Source organism: Ceratotherium simum, chromosome 39 (assembly GCF_057802395.1).
Source record: "Ceratotherium simum simum isolate JZ-2026a chromosome 39, ASM5780239v1, whole genome shotgun sequence".
Lineage (NCBI taxonomy): Eukaryota > Metazoa > Chordata > Mammalia > Perissodactyla > Rhinocerotidae > Ceratotherium > Ceratotherium simum.
The window spans coordinates 14435852-14458815 of NC_141938.1; the positions used below are offsets into that span (position 1 = coordinate 14435852).

General features: G+C 49.2%; 1 protein-coding gene across 1 annotated transcript; it reads left to right on the plus strand.

The window, feature by feature from the left end:
• Positions 1-860: 860 nt before the first annotated feature.
• LOC101404606 (uncharacterized) lies at positions 861-22564 on the plus strand. The gene is made up of 4 exons (XM_087425774.1): positions 861-979; positions 19271-19397; positions 20673-20862; positions 21278-22564. Exons 1-4 carry the CDS (start codon positions 977-979, stop codon positions 22470-22472), a joined length of 1515 nt encoding a protein of 504 aa, XP_087281900.1. The 5' UTR covers positions 861-976; the 3' UTR covers positions 22473-22564.
• The last annotated feature ends 400 nt before the right edge of the window (positions 22565-22964 follow it).

Genomic DNA, 22964 nt, shown 5'->3' on the forward strand with positions numbered 1-22964 from the left:
TATCTACTGGGGCTTTGGTGAAAAAAAGGAGGAGGATTGGCGATGGATGTTAGCTCAGAGCCAGTCTTCCTCAGCAAAAAAAAGAGGAGGATTAGCATGGATGTTAGCTCAGGGCTGATCTTCCTCATAAAAATAAATAAATAAATAAATAAGAAATATAGCCTTTTACATTTCAAAATTCTCTGAGACTAAAAATCTGATGTGACATAAATTTCCTGGAGTAAAATGCACACCTGGGACTTCTACCATCTTCCACTGTGGCTGTGCTGAGATGAGTCCGGTGCGCGGTTGGTGCCACAGAGTCCCATTCCCACAGGTGCAAAGGTCCTGGGGTCAGGATTGCTGACCCCAAGTCCCAGAAGTTGGGGGGGAGGGAGTGGCCTCCTGTGTCAAAGGTCACCTGTGGAATCAGAGCCGACCCTGCCCTGCACGCGGTGACGTCACTCGGGTCTTTGTTAGTAAACACAGAGCACACATCCACTGTGGCCCCGCGGGGAGTGTAGTCTGACCTTCCCGGGCCGGGAAGAGGACAGAGGCGGCGCCGCCGAGGTTCAGGCCGACCCCGGATCTACCCGTCCTGGGCCGGTTCTGCTCGGAGCCCACGTCCCAGGCGGGCGGGTCAGCTACGGTGTCTGGACGCCTGTCACTCAAGATGCAGGGGGCGGGTTCTTGGCTAAATTTAATCCAGGGCCTCAGCGCGGTGCCCAGGAACCAATGAGGCACGCCCGGGCCTCACTGTCCAATCCGGATCACCAGACGGGGAGTGCCAGGAGCACCGGCCAATCAGGACGTAGGTTCCCGGAGTCCCGTCCAATCAGAGCCGGGGGCGGGCGCGCTCGCACCCGCCTGGACGTCGCTCCCATCCGCCCGCGTCCCCGCGCGCACCTGCCCCGCGCGGCCCCAGGTGTCCCGTCCCCGTCGCTGTCACCTGCCGGGGCCGCGGGGAGGACGCCCGGAGGCTCCGGAGCGGGCGGAGATGGTGAGTGCGCGGGCCGGGCCGGGCTGGTGCGAACCGGCCGGAACCGGCTGGAAGCAGCTGCGGGCCCGGGTCTCCCCGCGCCCCTCGCCCCCCCCCCCCGAGTCCCCGCCCTCGGCCGCGGGGAGGGTCCCGGCTCCCGTCCCGGCCCCGCGTGGGGTCCGGGTCCCCGGTTCTTGGCCGGGCGGGGTCGAGGGGGAGGGACGCCCCCCCCGGGCGGTCAGGGCGGGGGCGGTGGGGGGCGGCGCGGGGGCCCCGCCCTGGACCTGACGGGGGAGGCCGTGCGGCCTGGGGGAGGAGACTCTGCTCCGGAGACCGGGGGCCGGGCGGGTCTCAGGTCCTCCAGCGCCGACCCCCGGAAAAGGGCTTTTCCCCGCTGGGCAAGTGTAACCGAACTCAGGGGGCTCGTTTCTTGCTGAGCGTGGAGCTGGAAAGCACAGCCAAGGCTGAAGTGGGTGAAGGGAAGGTTTATTGCTGGCAGGAGCAGTGAACACCGGGGACAGCCCCCAGGGCAGTGTCCCCCCAGCTCAGTGCCTGTGCAGACTTGACACAGGAGAGTGCAGGGGGTAACGGGTGTACTTGTTACAAGTGTGTAACGACTGTGCTCAGTCAGGGCGCACGTGCAGCGGGTAAGCAGGCCCGTATATAACGAGTTAAGGAACATGCCGTTACATAATGCCATTTCGTAAGGAGTTCAAGGTAACTTTTAGTTGCTTGGGGCTGGAGCCGTTTGCAGGGGTTTTGCTGCAGGCGTGGAAGTTTCTTCTGCAAGATGGCAACATCTGCAAAACGGGAACATCAACTTCTGAAAAACAGAACATTTAGTTTCCCCCTTGTCTGGAAAACATTTGACAGACTGTGTTAGTTATTGATCAGATTCTCAGTAACCCTTTCCTTGCCTGGTTTTCTGGTCACAAATCCCCCCATGAGATATTCTCTTCCTCATTCTTCAGGATGAGGCATTCAGTCTTCTGTAACTGCTGCCTGCTGATGGAGGTCGTTATCAGGGGACTTAGAGGAGTAACACTCTTGTTCTGCCAGGCTAAGATAAGTTTCAGGGCTATGTGAGGAGTTTTGCAATGGTTGGTACCACGCCAGAAGCATCATTTTAACTTGAATTGTTCCAACAGAGAGCTAACAAACTTAACTAGTATATTCAAGATGCACGGGCCAAAAATTAATAATAACAGAAGTAAAAGGGGGCCTATCAAAGGCGAGAACCAGGTTAGAGAGGAGATGGCCCTTTTTACAGTGTCCCATACCTCAGTAGCTGTACTCCCTTTCTGGTTAAAGGTGTGTAGCCACGTAGCTTGGTGAAAGATTTTCTTAATATTCACCTCAACTCGCCGTGGAGTATTCACCCATGTACAGTAGGAAGCATTAATCATGGCGCATACACCTCCTTGCTCAGCCAGGAGGAAATCTAAGGTCCTTGTGTATCCAGCACCACATTAGCTAGTGAATCTGGGAGCGGGAACCGGGCAAGGAAAGGGTTACTGAGAATCTGATCAATAACTAACACAGTCTGTCACATGTTTTCCAGACAAGGAGAAAATGAAATGTGCTGTTTTTCAGAGGTTGATGTCCCCGTTTTTGCAGATGTTGCATTGACTCTGTTATGTAATAGTCTGTTACGCTGACTTCCTTAGGTAATGGTACCATGAACTCCTTATGTAATAGCCTGGCTGTGTGCCCTGATGAGGCCCAGTTGTTTCACAGTGGTAACATATCCTCTCCATTCCTTTTTTTGAGGAAGATATGCCCTGAGCTAACATCTGTTGCCAATCTTTCTCTTTTTGTTTTTTCTCCCCAAAGCCCTGGTACATAGTTGTATATCCTAGTTGTAGGTCCTTCTAGTTCTTCTATGTGGGATACCGCCTCAGCATGGCTTGATGAGTGATGAGTAGGTCCATGCCCAGCATCCAAACCAGTGAACCCCAGGCCGCCAAAGCAGAATGTGTGAACCTAACCACTACGCCACCGGGCCAGCCCCTCCTCTCACTCTTGTGTGTAAAGTCTCCACCAGCACTAGGCTGGGTGGGGGGGTGATGACAGCACTGCTTTGGGACCTATCCCCATGTTCTCCATTGCTTGTGCAAGCAGTAAACCTTTTTCTTCACCCACTTCAGTCTTGGTTGTGCTTTTCAGCTCTGCACTCACCAAGAGACGAGCCGGTTGAGTTTGGTTACAGTTTGAAGGGTTCTCGTATATTGTGGAGTGCTTTTCTTGCATTACTGGCCAATATTTCAAGAGGTTTAGTTAGGTTCTTTAGAGTCCCTTCATGGTATATGCATCCTCCCCAGGGTGTGGCCAGTCCTACTGTTAATCTGTTTCCTGCCAGGATCCATCCAATAGCCCTTTTCTCCCTGGGACGGTGTTGGGTGTGGTTGTATATTGTTATACCTGTGGGACCTGTCGTTCCCATTGTACATTGTTCCACGTCTTGTACGTTATCTGAGCACAGGTGGGCTATTGTAAGCAGTGGGAAAAGGAAGACAGCAGAAGGGGGATGATAGGGAGCTGTGGAGGAAGATGTATCCCGGGGGTGCACGGACCCATCGGGGCGTGGTGCTGTTAAACCAGTTGAGTAATGGAATGCTCCGGCTGGGAGCACTGTCTGTGCAACTGGGAGATAACGGTCCCCCATGAGTGAAGTTGTGTTTTATGGGGCCTGTGGGTACCCTTCCAGCTGCCCGAGGAGACAGATAAGTAAGCCCCCAGTATCCAAGGGGCTTTTGCTTTTGTGTTCCTGTGCAGAACTTGCATTGGTTTAGAAACTTTTCCTTCAGGCTTTTTATATGCCTTTCAGTTTTAGGGCACCAGTGAGTGTCATTGGGGCTGGAGGATTGGGTAATACTGAAAGTGATGGGTATGTGGAGGATCGGTTAATGTTGCACTTTGCTGCAGAGCAGTGGTGACAGGTGTCACTGATAGAAGAGCAGTTCAGATACGTTACCCCCTCATGGCTAGTGAGATTTGTTACTGGGGTGAGATTCAAACATTTTAGGCTTATATCTGAGAAGCCCAACTCTACCGCAATAGAAGGGGGTCCACTAAAAGCCTTTGGGGGCCCTTCACAGAGGCTAATGTTGGGTTCCGAGGGTATGAGGTATGCGACAGGCAATCCACTTTTGGTTTCAGGGTGCCTATGGTATATCCACATTGGGATAATCCATTACCTTTGACTGTGATTCTAGAAAGGTTTACTATTGCACCAGTCCCCCGGGGAATTAAGGGGTCTGGGTTAGAGCCCTTTGTGGGTAAAGGTGGACAAGGATGCACGCTATGGTATGAGCTGGAGACTCAGGCGTTACTCATCCCTGGGTCCTGGGCTCCCTCCCTGGGCAGGAGCGTCAAGTCTGATACTGGTTCGCAGGAGTAGGAGTGGGTGGGAACAGTGACAGTTTCCAGCTCTTGAGCTTCTATAACCCGAGCGTGCTGGGTCCAGGGGTTCAGCCTTGCAGTCGAAGAGAAGAGGGAGCAGTTAGTAAGACCAGGTAAGGTCCTGTCCAAACGGGCTTAGGCTGGTCCGGGGGACCCAGACTTCTGGGATTTCAAGTCCACCCGTCCCCCTGGCTCACAGGGATGAAGCTTTATTCCTGGAGGAGAAGGCGGACTCAGACTGACATGTTGATGACGGGGAGACGTTACCTGCCCCACGTTAACGATGTGCTTTACAGCTGATCCGACCTCTTCATCAGGGTGCCTTATTGACCCATTATCCCCTGGAAAGGCCCTTCTGTACAACATCTCAGAAGGGCTCGGCTTAAGCTGTCCTCTAGGAGCAGCCCGGATGCGGGTCAGGGCAATGGCGAGAGCGTCAGCCGGTTGTCCTCTGCCTCTTGGCAGAGTTTGGCCAGAGTGACCTTCAGGGTGCGGTTGGTTCTTTCAGTTTTCCCCGAAGACTGAGGTCTCCAGGCCGCGTCCAGCTTCCATCGTGTTCCCAGTGTTTGAGAACCCCTGGCACCTACCTTTGACATGAAGGCAGGGCCGTTGTCACTTTGGACTGACATAGGCGGTCCAGACCTTAGGAGGATCTCCTTCATCACTTCCGCTGCCTTTTCTGTGTACAAGGAGAGGCTTCCACCCACCCAGTAGAGGCGTCCACAAAACCCCAGAGACCCCTGAATCCTCCTGGGGCAGTTGGCGTAACCGTGAGGTCCGCCTGCCAGTCCTCCCCGGCGGGGTCCCCTGGACAGCACGGCTCTCTCTAGAGTGGGTATTGGTGGCCTGCTGTGCGCATTATTTTCTTGGCAGTGTACACAGTGCTCCGTTAGCCTGTCTATTATCTCCTCTAAACCCGGGGTTCTCACTGTGCCCAGGAGCCAGTTGTGCAAGGTTTCCTTTCCATGGTGAGTGGAGCTGCGAGCGAACTTAATTATACCCCAGGCTGTGTTTCTAGGTAACCAGACCTTTCCTTTACTGTCCATCATCCAGCCCCCTGAGGCAGGAGACCTCTGGAAGCCAGCCCTCTTAGCTGTCTCTGTTTCTTCTGGGGTGTACTTGGTGATGAATTGATAGAGTAAGAGGGAATGAGGCCCTCTTTGGGAGGCTGCTCGTTTGGCAGTTACATCAGGCAAATGATTTCCCTTGGTCTTTTCTGAGTCCCCCTTCTGATGGCCTTTGCCGTGCACAACCTCAGCGTCCTTTGGGTCAGTGAAAGCAGCCTGAGAATTTCCCTTCCATATTTAATTTCCTGACTCTCAGCTGACAGTAGGCCTCTTTCCTTCCAAATGGCCCCGTGAGCATGGATAACAGAGCAGGCATATGTGGAATCAGTACAGATAGTCCCCATTTTCCCTGTCCCTAATTCTGACGCTCTTGTCAGGGTGGTGAGTTCTGTCTTTGGTGCTGATGTTCCCGGGGAGAGCGCCCTTGCTTCTGCCGTGGCGTGGTGGTGTGGAGGGAGACCACGGCGTAGCCTGCTCGGCGCTAACCATCGACCACGGCGCTGCGTCCATCCGCAAACCACGCCTTCTCTGCATCTGCCCAGGGTCACCCTGGAGCACTCTCCTGCTTGAATACACCTGACCCAGCAGCTCAGAGCGGTCACGCACCAGAGGCTCCTGTGATACAGGAAGCAAGGCGGCCGGATTCAGGACCTGGCAAGGCTTTAAGAGGAGCTGAGGGGTGTCCAGCAGTGTCACCTGATACTGCAACATTCTGCCACTCGTGAGCCCGTGGGGTCCTCTCATTTCCCAAACACTCAAAACCTGACGTGGGGTCCACATAGAGACTGTCCCATGGTGAGTTTTTCTGCCTATTAACAGGCAGGTGGCTGCCACCGTCCACAGGCACGGCGGCCAGCCTCGGGATGCGGTATCGTCCTCTCCTGTCAGGGTTAGCTGGAAGGAGTTGGACTTCTCTGGCCCCTTCTTCCTCTGGGGGCGGTGCGGGCGTTCCCTCTTCCGGTGTCCCTCCTGCCTGCAGTAGGCACATTGACTAGGCCCCGGGCCCTCGGGGCACCCTTTTGGTCCCATGTTGGGAACTGGGGGCAGTCACCTGTGGTGACTTCTTCCTTTCTCCCAGGTTACTGGGACAGACTACAGCACCACTGCTAACAGGGAGGCTTGCTTTTCCATCTTCTTCTCTGCCTTTTTCTCTCCTGCCACATCTCGGTTGTGGAAAACCTTGAAGGCGATCTCCACCGACTGGGAGGGGCTGGTCTCAGGACCAGTGGCCAGTTTCTGGAGTTTCCTCCAGATGGGAGGTGCTCTGAGCTGTGAAATAGGTTCCCAGCGCTATTTGGCTGCCTTCACCATCAGGGCTCCAGGGGGTATAGTTTTGAAGGCATTCCCTCGGTCTTTACATAAAGGCTGACGGATTCTCATCTGGCCTTTGCTGAATTCCCATTAATTTATTCCAGTTTACACCAGGTTTTCCTGGGGCCTGCATCCCCTACAAGAGCATATTTCTGTCGTGCTGTAAGGCTGCCTTGTCCCCCGCTCAGTCCGGATCTGTGGCGGGCACCAGCTGCTCAGCCGGCCCCCAGATCTGGGGATGGGGCTGACTGGCATGCTGTTGATCTGCCTCTTTTCGGGCTAGAACTGCTGCCTCTTCTGTGGTCAGGAGGGCCGACAGGAGAGTCTGTACATCAGCCCCAGTGGGGTTACGAGTGGAGAATAGACCCTCATTAAATTAAGGAACTCTCCAGGGTCCGCCGCAGACCCTGAGAATGTGCCTTCCAGCCGGAAAGGTCGGAGGTGGTGAAAGGCACATGCACGTTTATGAGGTTCCCCTCCCCACCAGGGACCTGGCATAAGGGAAAAATTCCACTTTTCCCTGGATTGTGGCACGTCCCGTGTCTGGTACTGTTGTCGGGCAAGGGAGGGGGAGAGGTTTAGGATCAGCAGTGAATGGGTGTGGCCTCTTAGGGACAGACCTCTGACTAGGAGGGTAAGAGGAGGCTGCCATATGGGTCCCGTTGGATCCAGGGTGAGGGGAGCAGGTGGCATGGCTTCCCCGGCCCATCTCCTAGTGGGACAGAACAGGTCCTCGTCATCTGGAGGGCTTTCTAGCACCGGGAAAGTATTCCCTTTTGGGGCAGAAGATGTGGTGTTTTTTTGTGTTTTTTTTTTTCCCCTTTTTCTCCCCAAAGCCGCAGTAGATAGTTGTATGTCATAGTTGCACATCCTTCTAGTTGCTGTATGTAGGATGTGGCCTCAGCATGGCTGGACAAGCAGTGTGTCGGTGCATGCCCGGGATCCGAACCCGGGCCGCCAGCAGCGGAGCGCATGCACTTAACTGCTAAGCCACGGGGCCGGCCTCCAGGTTTGGTCTTAAATTGGGTCAATTTGTATTATTGCAGAGTCCCTATTTTTGATATAAAGCTATAAAGCATTGTATGTAGTGAACTTCTGCCCGTTTCCCTTCCCTCCTGCATACACAGGCCAACTGTAAGATGATATTATATTTCAGCAACCTATTTTCTGGCCGCCTTTCCTGGTTTCCCCAGTTATATTGGGGCCAAGGTGTATTACCAAAGAACGTCATTCTCTTCTGGGTCGTGGGAGTACAGTCAAACAACTGCCGATGACAGAGGAGGCGCCCCATGGGCTCTCCTTCCGTGTGGACGCTGCATTGCCCGTGCCGGCCTCACAGGTCTGTTTCTAGTTCCTAAGGGGTAGTTAGTAATGGTTAGTAAGTACACAAATCCTACAGTTCTCACCTAGATGGAATTCCAATACTCTCCTACCACTATGAGCACTCTCCAGCACCATCACACACACACACACACACACACACACACACACACACACACACACACACACACGGGTCAGGGATGTACAGCGGAGCCTCCCGTCCCAGAGCTCGGAGCTACCTGTGGAGGGCTCTTCCGAGGTCATGGAGGTTTTTGTTGATCAGGCGTCTGTTGCGGCAGGAGGGAGATGTCTCGGAATCTCCCAGAGCTTAGCTGGTTCAACCAAAACAGAAACCAAACCTGGGAACCAGAAATCTGGTTATACCCAACACCGTTCTTCACCCAATTCAGAGAGACTCTTAGCTGCCTCGTGGGTCCGGTACCACTCCCTGCTCCAGGAGAATTCCCGAACAAGACGGTCCTGTGCAGCTCTGAGTCTGTTCGAGGCAGGGGCAGTGCAGGGCCGGCGAGTCTGGTGCCCAGAGGAACCTCTCCCTTCACGCTTTGCCCTTCACCCGCTCACCAGCGGCCTAGGGGACTTAGCCTGAGTGAGCTGCGGCTGCCCATTGCTTCCCCTGTTGGAGGCTGAGTGACAAGGATACCAGGCTTCAGAGGAGATGACATCTGGGTTGCCAAATTTGTAACCAAACTCAGTGGGTTCATCTCTCAGTGGGTGCAGAGCCGAAAAGCATGACCAAGGCCCAGGTAGGTGAAGAAAAGGTTTATTGCTCGCACAAGCATGGAGACCAGCTGGGGTACTTCCCCAAAGCAGTGTCACCCCTGCTCGGTGCCAGTGGAGACTTTATACACAAGGGGGGGGGGTAACAGGTGGATTTGTTACAACTGTGTAACAACTGCCCTCCCTCAGGGCGCATGTGCATTGGGTAAGAAGGCCCCTACATAACAAGTTCAAGGAAACTATTGGGCCATAGGGGCTGGAGCCCTTTGCAGAAGTTTTGCTGCAAGTGTGCAACTTTCTCTCCAAGATGGCAACATCTGCTAAACGGGGACATAAGCTTCTGAAGAACAGAAGATTTAGTTTCTCTTTCTGGCAAACATTTGACAGGCCATGTTAGTTATTAATCAGATCCTCAGTAACCCTTTCCTTGCCTGGTTCCCGGTCTCAGGTCCTGGCGTCCTGTCCTGGCCCCGCGTGGGCGTCATGGGTCCCACCTGAGTAGTTGGCCGGGCGGGGGTCCAAGGAGGAGGGACGACCCCAGCCGGGCAGTCAGGGCGGGGGCGGTGGGGCGGCTGCACCGGGGCCCTGCCCTGGACCTGACAGGTGAGGCCCATCTGGACTGGGGGAGGAGACTCTGCTCCGGAGACTGGGGGACGGGGACAGGGAGGGCCCCCAGGTCCGACCCTAAAAGAAAGAGGCTTTTCTCCACTGGGGACAGAGGGGAGCAGGAAGGCTGTTTGACAGGATGGGGCCCTGTGGTCAGCGCATCGCGGGCTCAGGTCCACAGGGCTCTTGTGCATCTCAGTGCTTGTTCCATTGTGGGGGGAGCTGGGGACCCAGGGGAGGAGAGAGTGCTGAGACACATCTGGGTGAGAAATGGGCGATTGTGAACACTTGGTCAAGGCTGTGGCAAATAAAAAATCTGAACTCAGAGAGACTTTCATAGAGCAGAATTCCTGCAGGGGGCGGGGAGAAGGGACTGTGCCCCGGGGGCGGGGGCTCTGCAGTCGGGGTGGAGGGGGTGCCGCTCTGACCCTAATAAGATCTGCAAACGTCTCCAGAGTTGGGCAAAGAGTTTCTCTTGTATAGAGAAGAGTAACCAAACAGGAGAAGCAGGCGTGATGTTGGGCTGGCAGGTCCCTGAGCCCAGCCTGTCCTGGGAGGGGCTGTCTGCTGACCAGGCTGAGGGCGGCCGCAGCTCAGGGGTCTGCGGGGGGAGAGAGGCTGAGCCAGTGGGGCCAACGCGCATTCGTTCTGCTTGTTATTTGTCCTGCTTGTCAGTGGACGAGCAGTTCAGCTAATCATTGACAAGACACAGAATGGAGATTTGAGGGGTCTGTGTCTGGCCTTGTCCTGGATAAACAAGGGGGGCTTGCATGTGAGTCTTAGGGGTGGGGGTGGGGGGCTTCCTTTCACCTTCCCTGGATGTTTCCAGGAGCCCAGGGCTCAGGGAGGATTCCGCATTGTCACCTGACACCTGTGAGCTGCCCCCTCTGTGTCCCTCCCTGCACGAATAGCTTTCTCTTAGTCCAGCCTCAGGTTCAGCAGATGTGAAGTCACTGGATTCTCTTCCCCGTAGTGGGGGTGTCAGTGTCTCAGGTCTCTGCCCTGTTCTGCTGACTCGTGTTTTTCCGGGGCATTCCAGACATGCGGCTGCGGAGAGTGTCTCAGTACAGAGAACGTCCTCTCTCCCAGGAGAATTGTGGGGAAAGTGCACGGGGTCCCACTCCTTCAGGCAGGTGGGGGGCGTCATGGGTTAAGGAGGTTCATAAAACTCGTAGTGACTCTGCCGTGCAGGGTGCAGAGTTTGTGACGCTGTGTGATCCTGTCCCATGTCCTGTGACTAGCTGGTCGTCAGAGATTGGTGCAAATTCTGTGAAATGTGACCTGTGAAACTGAGACGTGTTCAATGCTGGTTCCTTGATTTACAATTTGTTCTCATGAGGACAGCAGTGAACTGGTATCTGTTTTCTGAAAGGGATAAGCAGTGACCAGTTACTTAAACCATAAAAGTGCCCTAGAATTCCCCTCCCCTGCTGTATTCTTGACACAGTGGGAAGGAGGGATTCTGTGGGTTCTCATCCACACACTGGGATGGGTCTGTGTCTCATTTAAACGATCCTGGGGTCTTGGAGCAGGTGCATCTCCTGGGCTGGGGACAAGCTGCCCCTAAAGCTAATCCTGCGTGGGAGGTGAAGGAAGGGGCAGTGGGGTCTTGCTGGGCTTCCCCCCTGCAGGTGACTCCACCCCCAGAACTACCGCAGAAGGAGCTGTTGGTGCTGAGAGCAGCCACAGAGCAGGGGCAGGGAGACCCCCCTGCAGAGGTGCTGGGGGCGGGGTGGGGCTGCCCTGGGGCTGTGTCCTGAGGGTCGGTTTTGCATCCTCCATAGAGTGGGTGGAGTGAAGTGTGGTGTGTGCAAACTGAGTGAGTCTGTGAAGGTCAGACTTGGGGAGGCTCCTTGGGTTCATCTGCTGCTGGAAGGGTTTATGGAGTGCGAGTTTATACGGGTCAGAACGTGATCTGAGCGTCTCCTCCCTGGGGAGAATTGAGGCCTGAAGGGGGGCTTTTCCACACTGAGGAGGGGGAGCAGGGTGTGTGCAGCTGCGGAGTTCAGTCCCCAGGGGTCTCAGGGTCCCCTCAGTCCTTCCCTGGGAGGGGCCACCCTGGCTCCCTCTCAGCAGGGGGGCCGGGCCCCCAGCTCAGGGTCAGGTTCCACCTTGTGCCTTCGGGTGGCCGTGTGGGCTGTGGCGCGGGTGCTGGTCTGAGTGGGCTCACGCTGGGCTCATCTTCCCGTCTCCTGACGGGCCTGCTGCCGGGTGGCCCCAGGGCGCTCGAGCACTCAGACTGCTGCCCCACTATGTGAAGGTGTAAGGTTTGTGTGTTCTTGGTTGGTTGGTGGCGTCTCCCAGCTGCTGCCCTGGGGTGACCCGCTCCTGGTTCTCTGTGTTGCTCTCTGCAGCTTTAGGTCTGTCCTTCATCCCCCAGCGGTGCTCTGTGTGATCCTCCTCTGTGGAATGTGCAGTGAGTGAAGGTTACCAGGATAGAGCGTCGATGTCACACGGAAGGTTCTCTGTGGTTCCTCAGCCCCAGTCTGTGTCACACATGCTGGTGTCTGAGCTCCCGTCACCCAGTTACCTCACCATTCCAGTCCTTGGGGGCCCTGGGTTGTCTCAAGTTTATTTTTTCCTTTTATTGTCAATGCTGCTGTGGTCATTCTTGTTTGTATCTCCAACTCAAATGGGTCATAAACTTTTTACATGTTGGAGAATAATTGTGGGGCATTTCTCCTGTGACATTTCATCTCTCGTCAGAGATTTCAGTCATGTCCTCCCCTCTAATTCATTTGTGTTACCGATTTCTTATGTTTTCTTTCCATGGTCTGGACAGTCATCCTTTTTCATTTCTAGGTATTGCAAATATTTTCTCCCAGATAGTGGTGTATTATTTCTCTCTCTGTAGTCTACACGTTGATGGACTCTTCTTACTTTAATAGACTTGAATTTCTGAGTCTCTTTTTTTGCAGCTTTCTCTTTTTTTCTTATATAAGAAAACTCTCCCGACTCTCAAGTCATAAATGTGATTGCCTGTAGCTTCTTCTCAGTGTCCTACTTCGTCTCTCACAGTTAAGTCTATGGTGAGTTGGTTATTGTACATGAGGTTAATAAGGAAAACGATCCCTTAGTCCCCTGTAGATAACCATTCGTCACTGCCCCATGTGTCAAAGTGTCACCGTCTGTACCGCTGCCCAGCACTGCCTGCTTTGGGGCAGATCCACTTGCCAACATCACGAGGGGCCTGGTTCAAGTGGTCCTGTCCTAATCACTGTGGTTTAAAAAGCTTTGATCTTGGGCCAGTCCAGTGGCATGGCGGTGAAGTTCGTGCACTCCACTTCAGCGGCCCAGGGCTCACAGGTCCACATCCTGGGCGTGGACCTTCGCATCACTTATCAAGCCATGCTGTGGCGGCGTCCCATATAAAGTGGAGGAAGATGGGCACGGATCTTAGCCCAGGGCCAATCTTCCTCAGCAAAAAGAGGAGGATTGGCAACAAATGTTACTTCAGGGCTAATCTTTCTCACCAAAAAAAAAAAAAGCTTTGACAAGGTGGTGAAAATCCCACCACCTTGTTACTACCTTGTTCTATAGAAAATGTCAGCTATTCTTAGAAATTTATCTTCCATTTCAGTTTTTAGAAGTAGTTTTTCTTAACTTCAAACAAAACAAAAGCAAACTTGGTTGTAGATTTAATGGAATTTTCTAAAAACTCTTGACCTGTTGGAAGAGCAGATATCACGGTCTCCTTTCTGAGGACATGCGCCGTCTCTCCATTTATTTCATTCCACTGTGTTCCCATTTAATGATGTTTTGGAGTTTTTCCATTGAGTCATTTTGTATCCTTCATTTAGACATATTTTAGGACAAAGAAAATTAGTTCTAATAGCAATTCGTTTTAAAAGTCTATGTTTAAAAAGGCTATTTTAAAAATGTACTTTTCAAAGCTTGTTTCGAGTGATTCAGAATATGCTGAGATTTATTTTTGTGAGTTTGTGTTCTGGAATCTTACTAAAAATCTGTGTGATTATCTTCATAGAAATCTTTTTGGATGTGACATACAAAATCACTTGAGCTATGAATAAAGGCAAATGTTTTCTTTTGTTAGAATATTCTTTTCCTGATAAAATTATACCATTAGTTTCTTGTATTAATGATTTAAAAAAATCACGCATGTACTACAGTTCTGCGTTAGATTTCTATGTCTATTATTACAAAAAGCTCCAAGTGAGAAATGCATTTGAATACTTGACATGAAATAAGACTTGAAATGTAGTTTTATGTTGCTCCATTTAGAAGGCCTCAGTTATCAAACAACTGAAAACACACAATAGAAGATTAATGGGAATTTATTAAAGGCATTGTCTCCAGAAATATAAAAATCATGTTAAGACATCTTTTACTCCCATCCTGGTGTATGCAGCAGAGACGTGTGTTAAATAGGAACCAGCACTTCTCAAGTCATTAGGCAGATTTGTTTTCATATTCTCCTCTCCCACATGCCCTTGAAAGCGCTTATGACCAAGCACATCTTGACCTCACCAAGAGAAAATATAAACAGGTATTTACAATAGAGGAGCAGTTTACTTTTGGGGGAAAAAAAAAAGTACAAAGAGATTTATGCATAAAGTTCCAGTACCAGTATTTAAGCTTCCTTGAGGCAATTTCTGCTTCAGCAATTAAGAGAAAGACCAGATGGAGACTTGATTTAAGATGAGAACTCCATTAATGTGGATCATGGGTGGAATAATCGTTCACTCAGTAGTTTGCTCCATTGGTATGAAAGTTTGAAAAGGACTTCATACGCCTTTAAAAAAATATCACATCCACCAGAGTGAGATCTTATAAATTAATACTGATTATTATGCCTCGTATTTGCGTGTTTTCAAAGCTCGGCAGGCTTCATAAAGTGCACTAAGGGTGACGTGATCCCCTTTTATGAGGGCAGGTGTGTGAACATAGTTTGCTACAACCACATCTCTCCATGAACTGTCAGCTTACAACATTTTTTACCTAAGAAACATACCAAGAATTGTGATTTATAGAAAGTCTCCTCCCTACCAGGAAGGAGTCATGAAGGATTTTACACCCACTTTACTTTTTAAATGACACTCTTTCCTTGTCTCCAGGTCAGAGCGCAATTCATCACATTTAGAGCCAGTTGTGTTGAAGGCTTGTGAGATAATAGAAAGTATGTGCTGGTGTTTGCCCCCAGCTCCTGAGACAGGACTCCTGGCACCCTTGGAATTTCCCGGGTGATAGGAGTGTCTTTTGTTCTAATGAGGTGACTCTGGGTGGGCTCCTGGATGAGGTCTGGTCACCGCGAAGACCAAGGGATGATCAGAAGCTTGGAGTTTACAGCCCTGCCCCCTGCATTCTCCTAAGAAGGAAGAAGGGCTGAAAATGGAGTTAATGATCCATCTTGCCTATGTGATGAAGCCTCCATAAAAATCCCAATAGTATGGGGTGTGGAGAGCTTCCAGGTTGGTGAACAAGTGGAGGTATGGGGATGGTGGTGTGCCCAGAGAGGGCAAGAAGCGCCACCCCTTCCCGCACACCTGGCCCTACTCATCCCTTCTATCTGGATGTTCATTTGTTTGCTTTATCACTTCCTTTAATAAACTGCTGAGGGGCCAGCCTGTGGTGTAGTGGTTAAGTTCAGCACGCTCTGCTTCAGTGGCCCAGGTTTGAGGGTTCGGATCCCAGCTGCGGACCTACACCACTCATCAGCCATGCTGTGGCAGCAACCCACATACAAAATAGAAGAGGATTGGCACAGATGTTAGCTCAGGGCTAATCTTCCTCAGCAAAACAAAACAAAACTGCTGAACATAAGCGATGTTTCCCTGGGTTCTGTGAGCCTCTCTGGCAAATTAATCAAACCCAAGGAGGGGGTCATTGGAATGTCTGACCTGTAGCCCGTTGGTCAGAAGCACAGGTGACAGCCTGGGCATGCAGTTGGCACCCAAAGTGTGTGTGTGTTTGGGGGCATTGGGAGCAGTCTTGTGGGACTGAGCCCTTACCTGTGGGATCTGACACTAGCTCTGGGTAGATTGTGTCAGAATTGAGTTAACATGGAGGACACCCAGCTGGTGTCACAGAGAATTGCTTGGTGTGGGGAAAACCTTCACACACTGGTGACCAGAAGTGTCAGAAGTGAAGTGTTCTCCGTGAAGGTACAGGAGACACGCACAGGGAAGAAACTCACAGGAGGGAAGAGCTGGGTTGTTCCCAACACAGAAGATGAGAAACTGTAGGTTTCCTGTACGAGTCTTCACTACGTCAGCCCCACCATCCTCTCCTTGCTGATCTGTTTTATCTGCCAGCTTACGAATCTGTGCTTCTGAAAGTTGTTCTTCGCTGTTTTTCTCTTACTTGATGGGGCCATGTCAGGAGTTTCAACTCAGATGATATTGCTCATGGAAGTCGCAGGATTAGTGGGACGTGGCAGATTCAGACAGTACCTAGGTCGTGGCGGCTCCAAGATGAACCACTGTGCTTCCTGGAACCTGGCTGACATGCTCTGTGTTACAGCTGCACGTGGAGGTGGGGTCTGGGGCTGTGTTTCTGTCCAGGAAATCTACTAACCAGACTTTGGGATCACCATTTTTTGCCCCATATTGAAAGGAAACTGGATTGAATTCCCAGAAACTTCCTTCTCCTTTAGAAATAGAATGTAACACTTCTAGTCCATTTCCTGGTCCTTGCTGGTACTTGTCACAGCCTTGACGATTGTTGGCCCCAGCAGGTGGGGTGCCTGGGAGCCTGGGGAGAAGCAGACTAAATGGTATCCTGGAATGTCCTTTTCTTCCTGTCACTGTGTATAGAAATGAAATTGATTTTCAAATATTATACTTTTCACCACACACTTGCTAAGCCAGTTATAAGTTTTCATAATCTCTCTTTAGGATTTTTGAATTTCTAAATACTAAATCTTATTATCTGCTAATAATGAAATTTTCTTTTTTCCCTTTGTAAATGCTTTACCAATTCTTTGTTTTCTGTGGCTGCACTGGCTCGGCCTTCACGTGCGTAGAATTGTACATATGCGCGTCCTCACCTCCTTGTTCCTGATCTCAGAGGGACAGTGTTCATATTTCATGTTAAATGGGAAGTTGGCTGTAGTTTTCTTTAGACACCATTTTTTTCTGACTATGTGTGTTCCCTTCTAGTCTGTCAGTGTATTGTCATTAATGAACACTGACAGGAGACAGGCGTGTCTTCAGCAGGTGTGGAGGGGAAGCCTATGGTTTGTGTGTCTTGTTTCCCTAATGGGACAAATTATCCTCACTGAAGAATCAATATTTCATCCATCTTGCCTGTGTGGAATAAAATGAACTTGGTTTTGACTCATTATGCTGTTTATACATTTATGTGTTAGATTTTCTTTTAAAAAGGCTTTTATCTTTATATATATGAATGTCATTGTGTGTGGGTATTGTTAGAATTGTCCCATTCTGGTCTTGGTAATACTCTGCAATTTCTTTCTACAATTTGGAGTCACTGATTTTTGAATATGTGGTATCTGGTCTATGAGCCAGTTGAGATTTACATTTAGAGTGCGGGGATATTTGAATCTGCTGATTAGGTTTCTTTATTGAGCACAGACGTTCTCTGATGTTCTGTTCATTGCTTCATCTCAGGTATGTTTACTGATGTCTGTACATTTATCCCATTACATGTAATCTAAAATATCTTCTCTGACAAGTGGTTTTTAATGTCTCTTCAGTCCGCTTAATCTCTGAAACATCTGTAATTTTGTTCCTTTTCCACACTTTTATGTGCCCCAATTCTGTTGTTTTTGAATAAAATTGCCATTAGTTGAAGAAGGGTATATGTTTAGCTTGTCTGAATGTATTTTTGAACAGCAGTAATTGAGATAATTTATATACCATAAAGTTTATTTAAGGTGTAAAGCTTAATGGTATTTAGTATATTTACAGAATTCTGCATCCCCATAATCTAATTTTCGAACATTTTTATCACCCCAAAAGAAAACTTGTATCTACTGGCAGTCAGTCCTCCTTCCAAGCCACCCCCTCCCTGGGTTCCGGGCAATTTATTAATCTTCTTTCTATCTGTGTAGATTGGCTTGTTCTGTACATTTCATATACATGATATCTTACTCTGTGTGTTCTCTTCTGAAGCCTGTCTGTGTTCTCAAGATTCACTGATTTTGTGCTGTGGACCAGGACTTCATTCCTCTTATTGCCAATCATACTCTGTTGTATGAATATTCCACATTTGGCTTATCCAGATCACTTGATGTTCTTTTGAGTTGTTTACAGGCTTCATCTATTATGAATCACGCTGCTGTGAATATCTGTGTATTCCTTTTTGTGTTGATGTTTCTGCTTCTCTTGGGTAGATGGATACCTAGGAGTGGAATTGCTGTTATATGGTAGGTCTGTGTTCATCATTGAGGACCTGCCAGACTGTCTTCCAAAGTGGCTGCACCATTTACATTCCCATCAGCAACGTGTGAGGGTTCCAGCTTCTTCACGTCCCGCCAGCACTTGTTTGTCCATCTTATAGCCATCCTCGAGGGTGTGAAGAGGGTCTGCTTGTAGTTTCAGTTTGCATTTCCCTGGTGGCTGATGTCTAGCATCTTTTCATGTGCTTATTGGCCACTTGTATTTCTTTGGAGAAATGTCTATTCACATTCTTTGCCCGTAATTAAATTGTATTGTTTGTCTTCATATATGTGTTTTTGGTTACTGTTATCATCTGATTTCTTTTTTTTTTTAAAGATTTTATTTATTTATTTTTTTTCCCCCAAAGCCCCAGTAGATAGTTGTATGTCATAGCTGCACATCTTTCTAGTTGCTGTATGTGGGACACGGCCTCAGCATGGCTAGAGAAGTGGTGCGTCGGTGTGCGCCCGGGATCCGAACCCGGGCCGCCAGCAGCGGAGCGCACGCACTTAACTGCTAAGCCATGGGGCCGGCCCCCTGAGTTTCTTAAATATAGTGAGAATACGAGTCTGCTATGAAATATGTGGTTAGCAAACTCCAGTTGCTACCCCAGGTGAGGTAGCCTGACCTTCTTTGTAGCTGATGTAGGTTGGGATATTTTTCTTTAGATTTTGAAAATATTTGTTTTAAAACAGTCTCTGATTTTTATTTCATGATTGTTTGCTTGTTATTCTATGCGTGTGGTGTCACATATTGTTCTAAAGATATTAATGTGATTTCTTTTTTCCTCTATTAAAGGCACCTTTGGCTCTATTGCCTTCAGATCCTTCACTGACTCTTCTTTGGGTCATTTTCCTCGAATTCCAAGCACTCGGTTCTTTATTTGAGAGGCCCTGCAGCTTGACAGATTCCTCAGGTACCAGGCTCTCTTCTTACTCATCAGGTGTGCCTGGCCCCAGGCTCTAGCCCATATCTATGCCCACAGTGTCCACCTCATCCTGGGAGGGGGTCGTGCCTCTGCCTCTGCTGGAATGTATAGATGAGTCCAGGCCCCTCAACACTGTTGCCACCAAGCAGAGATTGTTGAGCTCAGGCAGCACTGGAAATCTCAGTGTTCACAACATCCTGATGTTCTGGTTCCAGTTCTCGGAGCTGACAAGGGTGTAACTTTTGACCAATCCAACTGTCAGTTGCTATGTTCTCTGAAAGGTGATTTCATTTTTCAGTCTTTACCTTACCTCAGAATTTGCTGTAGCTCAGGAAAAATAATTGTTATAATCATGCATGTATAAGTCTATATCAGTTGTTGTGGTCACACTTGCTTCAGCTTTCCAAGCATTTTACCATCACTGAACATACTGCATTTGATTTGCTTCTTTATTGTCATTTCCCATGAGAGTGTGAGCTCAGGAGTCCTAGGAATTGAGTCCAGGTCCCTGACTCTCATCCTCCCACACACACTGCTGAAATTGGGGCCTGGCTGAAATAGAGTATGTGGGCTGTTTCAGGATTCGGTGGTCTTTGAAGATGTGGCTGTGAACTTCACCCAGGAGGAGTGGGCTTTGCTGGATGCTGCTCAGAGGAAGCTCTACAGAGATGTGATGCTGGAGACCTGCAGGACCCTGGCCTCAGTGGGTGAGGATGGCTTCATGCCTTCACTTAGTCTTTTTTTTTTTTGTAAGGAAGATCAGCCCTGAGCTAACATCCATGCCAATCCTCCTCTTTTTGCTGAGGAAGACTGGCCCTGGGGTAGCATCTGTGCCCATCTTCCTCCACTTTATGTGGGACGCTGCCACAGCATGGCCTGACAAGCGGTGCGTCTGTGCGCACCCAGGATCTGAACCCGGGCTGCCAGCAGCGGAGCGTGTGCACTTAACCGCTACGCCACGGGTCCGGCCCCCTTAGTCTTTTACAGAACAAATATTTGTTACACTTGTCCTTTCTTATGATGGCCAAGGAATGGGACTATGTGGAAGAAAAGAGAGACACAGTCTTTTCATGGAACCATCTAGTGTCAAATAGCTTCTCCATGAAAACAAAATTTCATGTATTAAATGGACGTTTTATTGCTCTTGATGAAAAGTCTGAGGTGTCCTAATTTTATAAGCATGAATATAGTCTTCACTGTCACTTTGGGGGAGCTTTATGGTTTTCACCCCTGTGACAGTTACACTGTAGTTAACACATAGTTGATGTGGTAATTTTGCTACAGTTAACCCCACACTTATCCATCATCACTGGTCTTGAAGACAAAGTATGGGCCTGTCTCATGGAATGTTTATTCCCCTCCATCCTGCCTCATGGTGAGCTCTTTTCCTTGAGCAGTCAGCAGCTGCACACACCATCCATCTCCCATAGCAGCTGGGGCCATGGAGAAAGTCTCCCTCTAGGGCCTCTGTGCCTGTGAACACCAGGAGAGCAACCACTCTTGGGAGGAATAGGTTATGTATGAGGGAATGATATTTGGATGTGCCCATTAGAGACATGACACGGTCCCTGTTTGAGAGGGTGATGTGTGTCATTTACCTGCTTCCCTGTTGACTTTTCATCCATCTTCGCCCCCTGGGGAAGACATTCTGTATCTCCTCTCATAAAGGGCGCATTTGTGGATGTGCCTTCGGCCAGTTCCCTTATACTTTGCTTTTCTGAAGATATTTATCTCAACATCACTCTCCATCTCTTTTGAAGTATTTCTTAGTGAACAGGCTGCTATTTTGTCTCATTTCCTCTACTCTTGCCAACGTCCCAGATAGCCGAGGTCCTCAGAGTTTTTCGTTGCTCACATGTCCATTCTTTCTCATAAAATTTGTTTACATTTTTGGATCAGTCTATGAAAAGAAATCACATATGGCCTATTTTTTCCCCTTTATCCCACCATTTCTTTCTGAAGAAATTAAATTATTCTACCAGTTGTTGCAGATTGTTGCACTCAATGTAAAACCAGTGGATCAGTTCCTGAGTGTGATATTTTGGAGAATGAAATATCCAGTGAAGAGAAAAGAGTAACATTCACAAGAAATGATTCCTGGTCTGTTTTGGGAGAAAACTGGACGTTTCATAACATTGGAAGTCAGCACAAAACCCAGGAGAGGCGAGTGAGGTGAGTAGCATTCCCACAGGAGGAAGGGGTCTCAGCAGCGTGTTAGACTGACTTCAAATTAAAGAAAAAGTAGAAATCTAGCTAAACAATTGTGTCTTTAGAGAATTTTCGTGGGACGGGATTTTCGTAAGTGTGATGTATGTATCGAGCATCTGAAACAGAATTCAGCTGGAAACAATGATCAGGAAACCCCATATCTAATAAACACTGAAAGTTATGGCTTTGTTCGATCCCTCAGTCAGAGCAATAAGCTTGTTCCACTTTGTATCAAGGAAGAAAGTGAAGAAAACACACCCACTGTTTGAAAATAGCAAATATGGAGTCAGAATAATCATTGCTGACCATCAAAAAATCTTTAATAAAGAAGTCACTTATGATTCTCAATCCCTAATGGTGTGCTTCCTATTTTGAACAGAAGTCATTTGGTGGAGAGTCTCTGTGAAAGTAATGAAGGTGATCACTGTGTAGAAACCCTGGACCAGACTACAAATCTTCCTGTGCATGAGAAGTGTCCAACTGGATTTAAACCTGATGAATGCATGAAGTGTGGAAAAGCCTTCACGGATGGTTCTCTCTGTAAAAATTGGCAAAGATTTCACACTGGACACAAACCTTATCCATGTGAGGCATGTTGGCAGCAATGCAGTTGTGTCTCATGCCTGAGCCCTCACGTGGAAGCAGACGTTGTAGAGAAACCCTATAAAATACCTCAGGATACTGGGAGAGCAACTAAGAGAAACATGAAGAGTCTGGGTAGTAAAAAATCTCTTGAGTGTAAGAAATGTGGAAGAGCTTTCGCTTGCTTCTCATCCCTTCAGGGTTGTGTGAGAGGTCACCATGGACAGAAAACCCACACGTGTAATGTATGTGATAAAGCCTTTATGTATTACTCGTATCTTACACAACATGTGAGAACTCATAATAAAGAGAAACCTTATGCATGTCAGCACTGTGGGAAAGCCTTTGGTTGTCACTCCTCCCTTCAACGACATGTGAGAACGCATGGTGGGGAGAGACCCTATGAGTGTCAGCAATGTGGGAAAGCTTTCATGAGGTCTCACCATTTTCAAAGGCATGTGAGAACACACAGTGGAGTGAAACCCTTTGAATGTGGGGAGTGTGGGAAAGCCTTCAGCTCTTCTGCCTCCCTGCAAGTACACATGAGACTGCACAGTGGGGAGAGACCCTATGAGTGCCAGCACTGTGGGAAAGCCTTCAGTCATCACTTCTTCCTTCAAGTCCATGAGAGAACCCACAGTGGGGAAAGACCATATGAGTGTAAGCAATGTGGGAAAGCCTTCAGTCGTCACACAGCCCTTCGAGATCATGTGAGAACACACAGTGGGGAGAGACCGTATGAATGTAAGGAGTGTGGGAAGGCTTTCAATTATTCCTTATCCCTACGAGAACATGCGAGAACGCACACCGGGGAGAGACCCTATGAATGTCAGCAGTGTGGGAAAACCTTCACCTGTCACTCCTCCCTTCGAGGACATGTGAGGATACACAGTGGGGAGAAGCCCTATGAATGTAAGCAGTGTGGGAAAGCCTTCAGGTTTCCCTCAAACCTTCAAGTACATGTGAGAACACACAATGGGGAGACCATATGAACATCAGTCACGTGGGAGAGCTCACAGGTGTCCCAGAAACCTGCAAGGACACATGAGAACACACACTGGAGAGAGATGCTGATTACAAATTCTGGGGGAAAGCCTTTACTCTCCCTCAAAAAGTTGTTGTAGTAGACGTGAGCAAATACACTAGAGAGAAATGTTATAAATGAAAAGATTGTGGGAAGACCTTCAGGTGTACCACTTCATTTATTTTGTACATGAAAACTCAGGACAGAAATCTTTTAGTTGTTGTAAATATGGTTTTCCCTTTGTAAATGCCTCATCCTTAATACGGATCCCTATTGTATTGATTTCTAGTTCATGTTGCTGATATAAACACTTAAGATAATAAATATGTCTGTGTTCTCTTCATCTGTGTTATATATGTTTTGTTATCTTGGATTTTTTTGTGTGTGTGTGAGGAAGATCAGCCCTGAGCTAACATCCATGCCAATCTTCCTTTTTGCTGAGGAAGACTGGCCCCGAGCT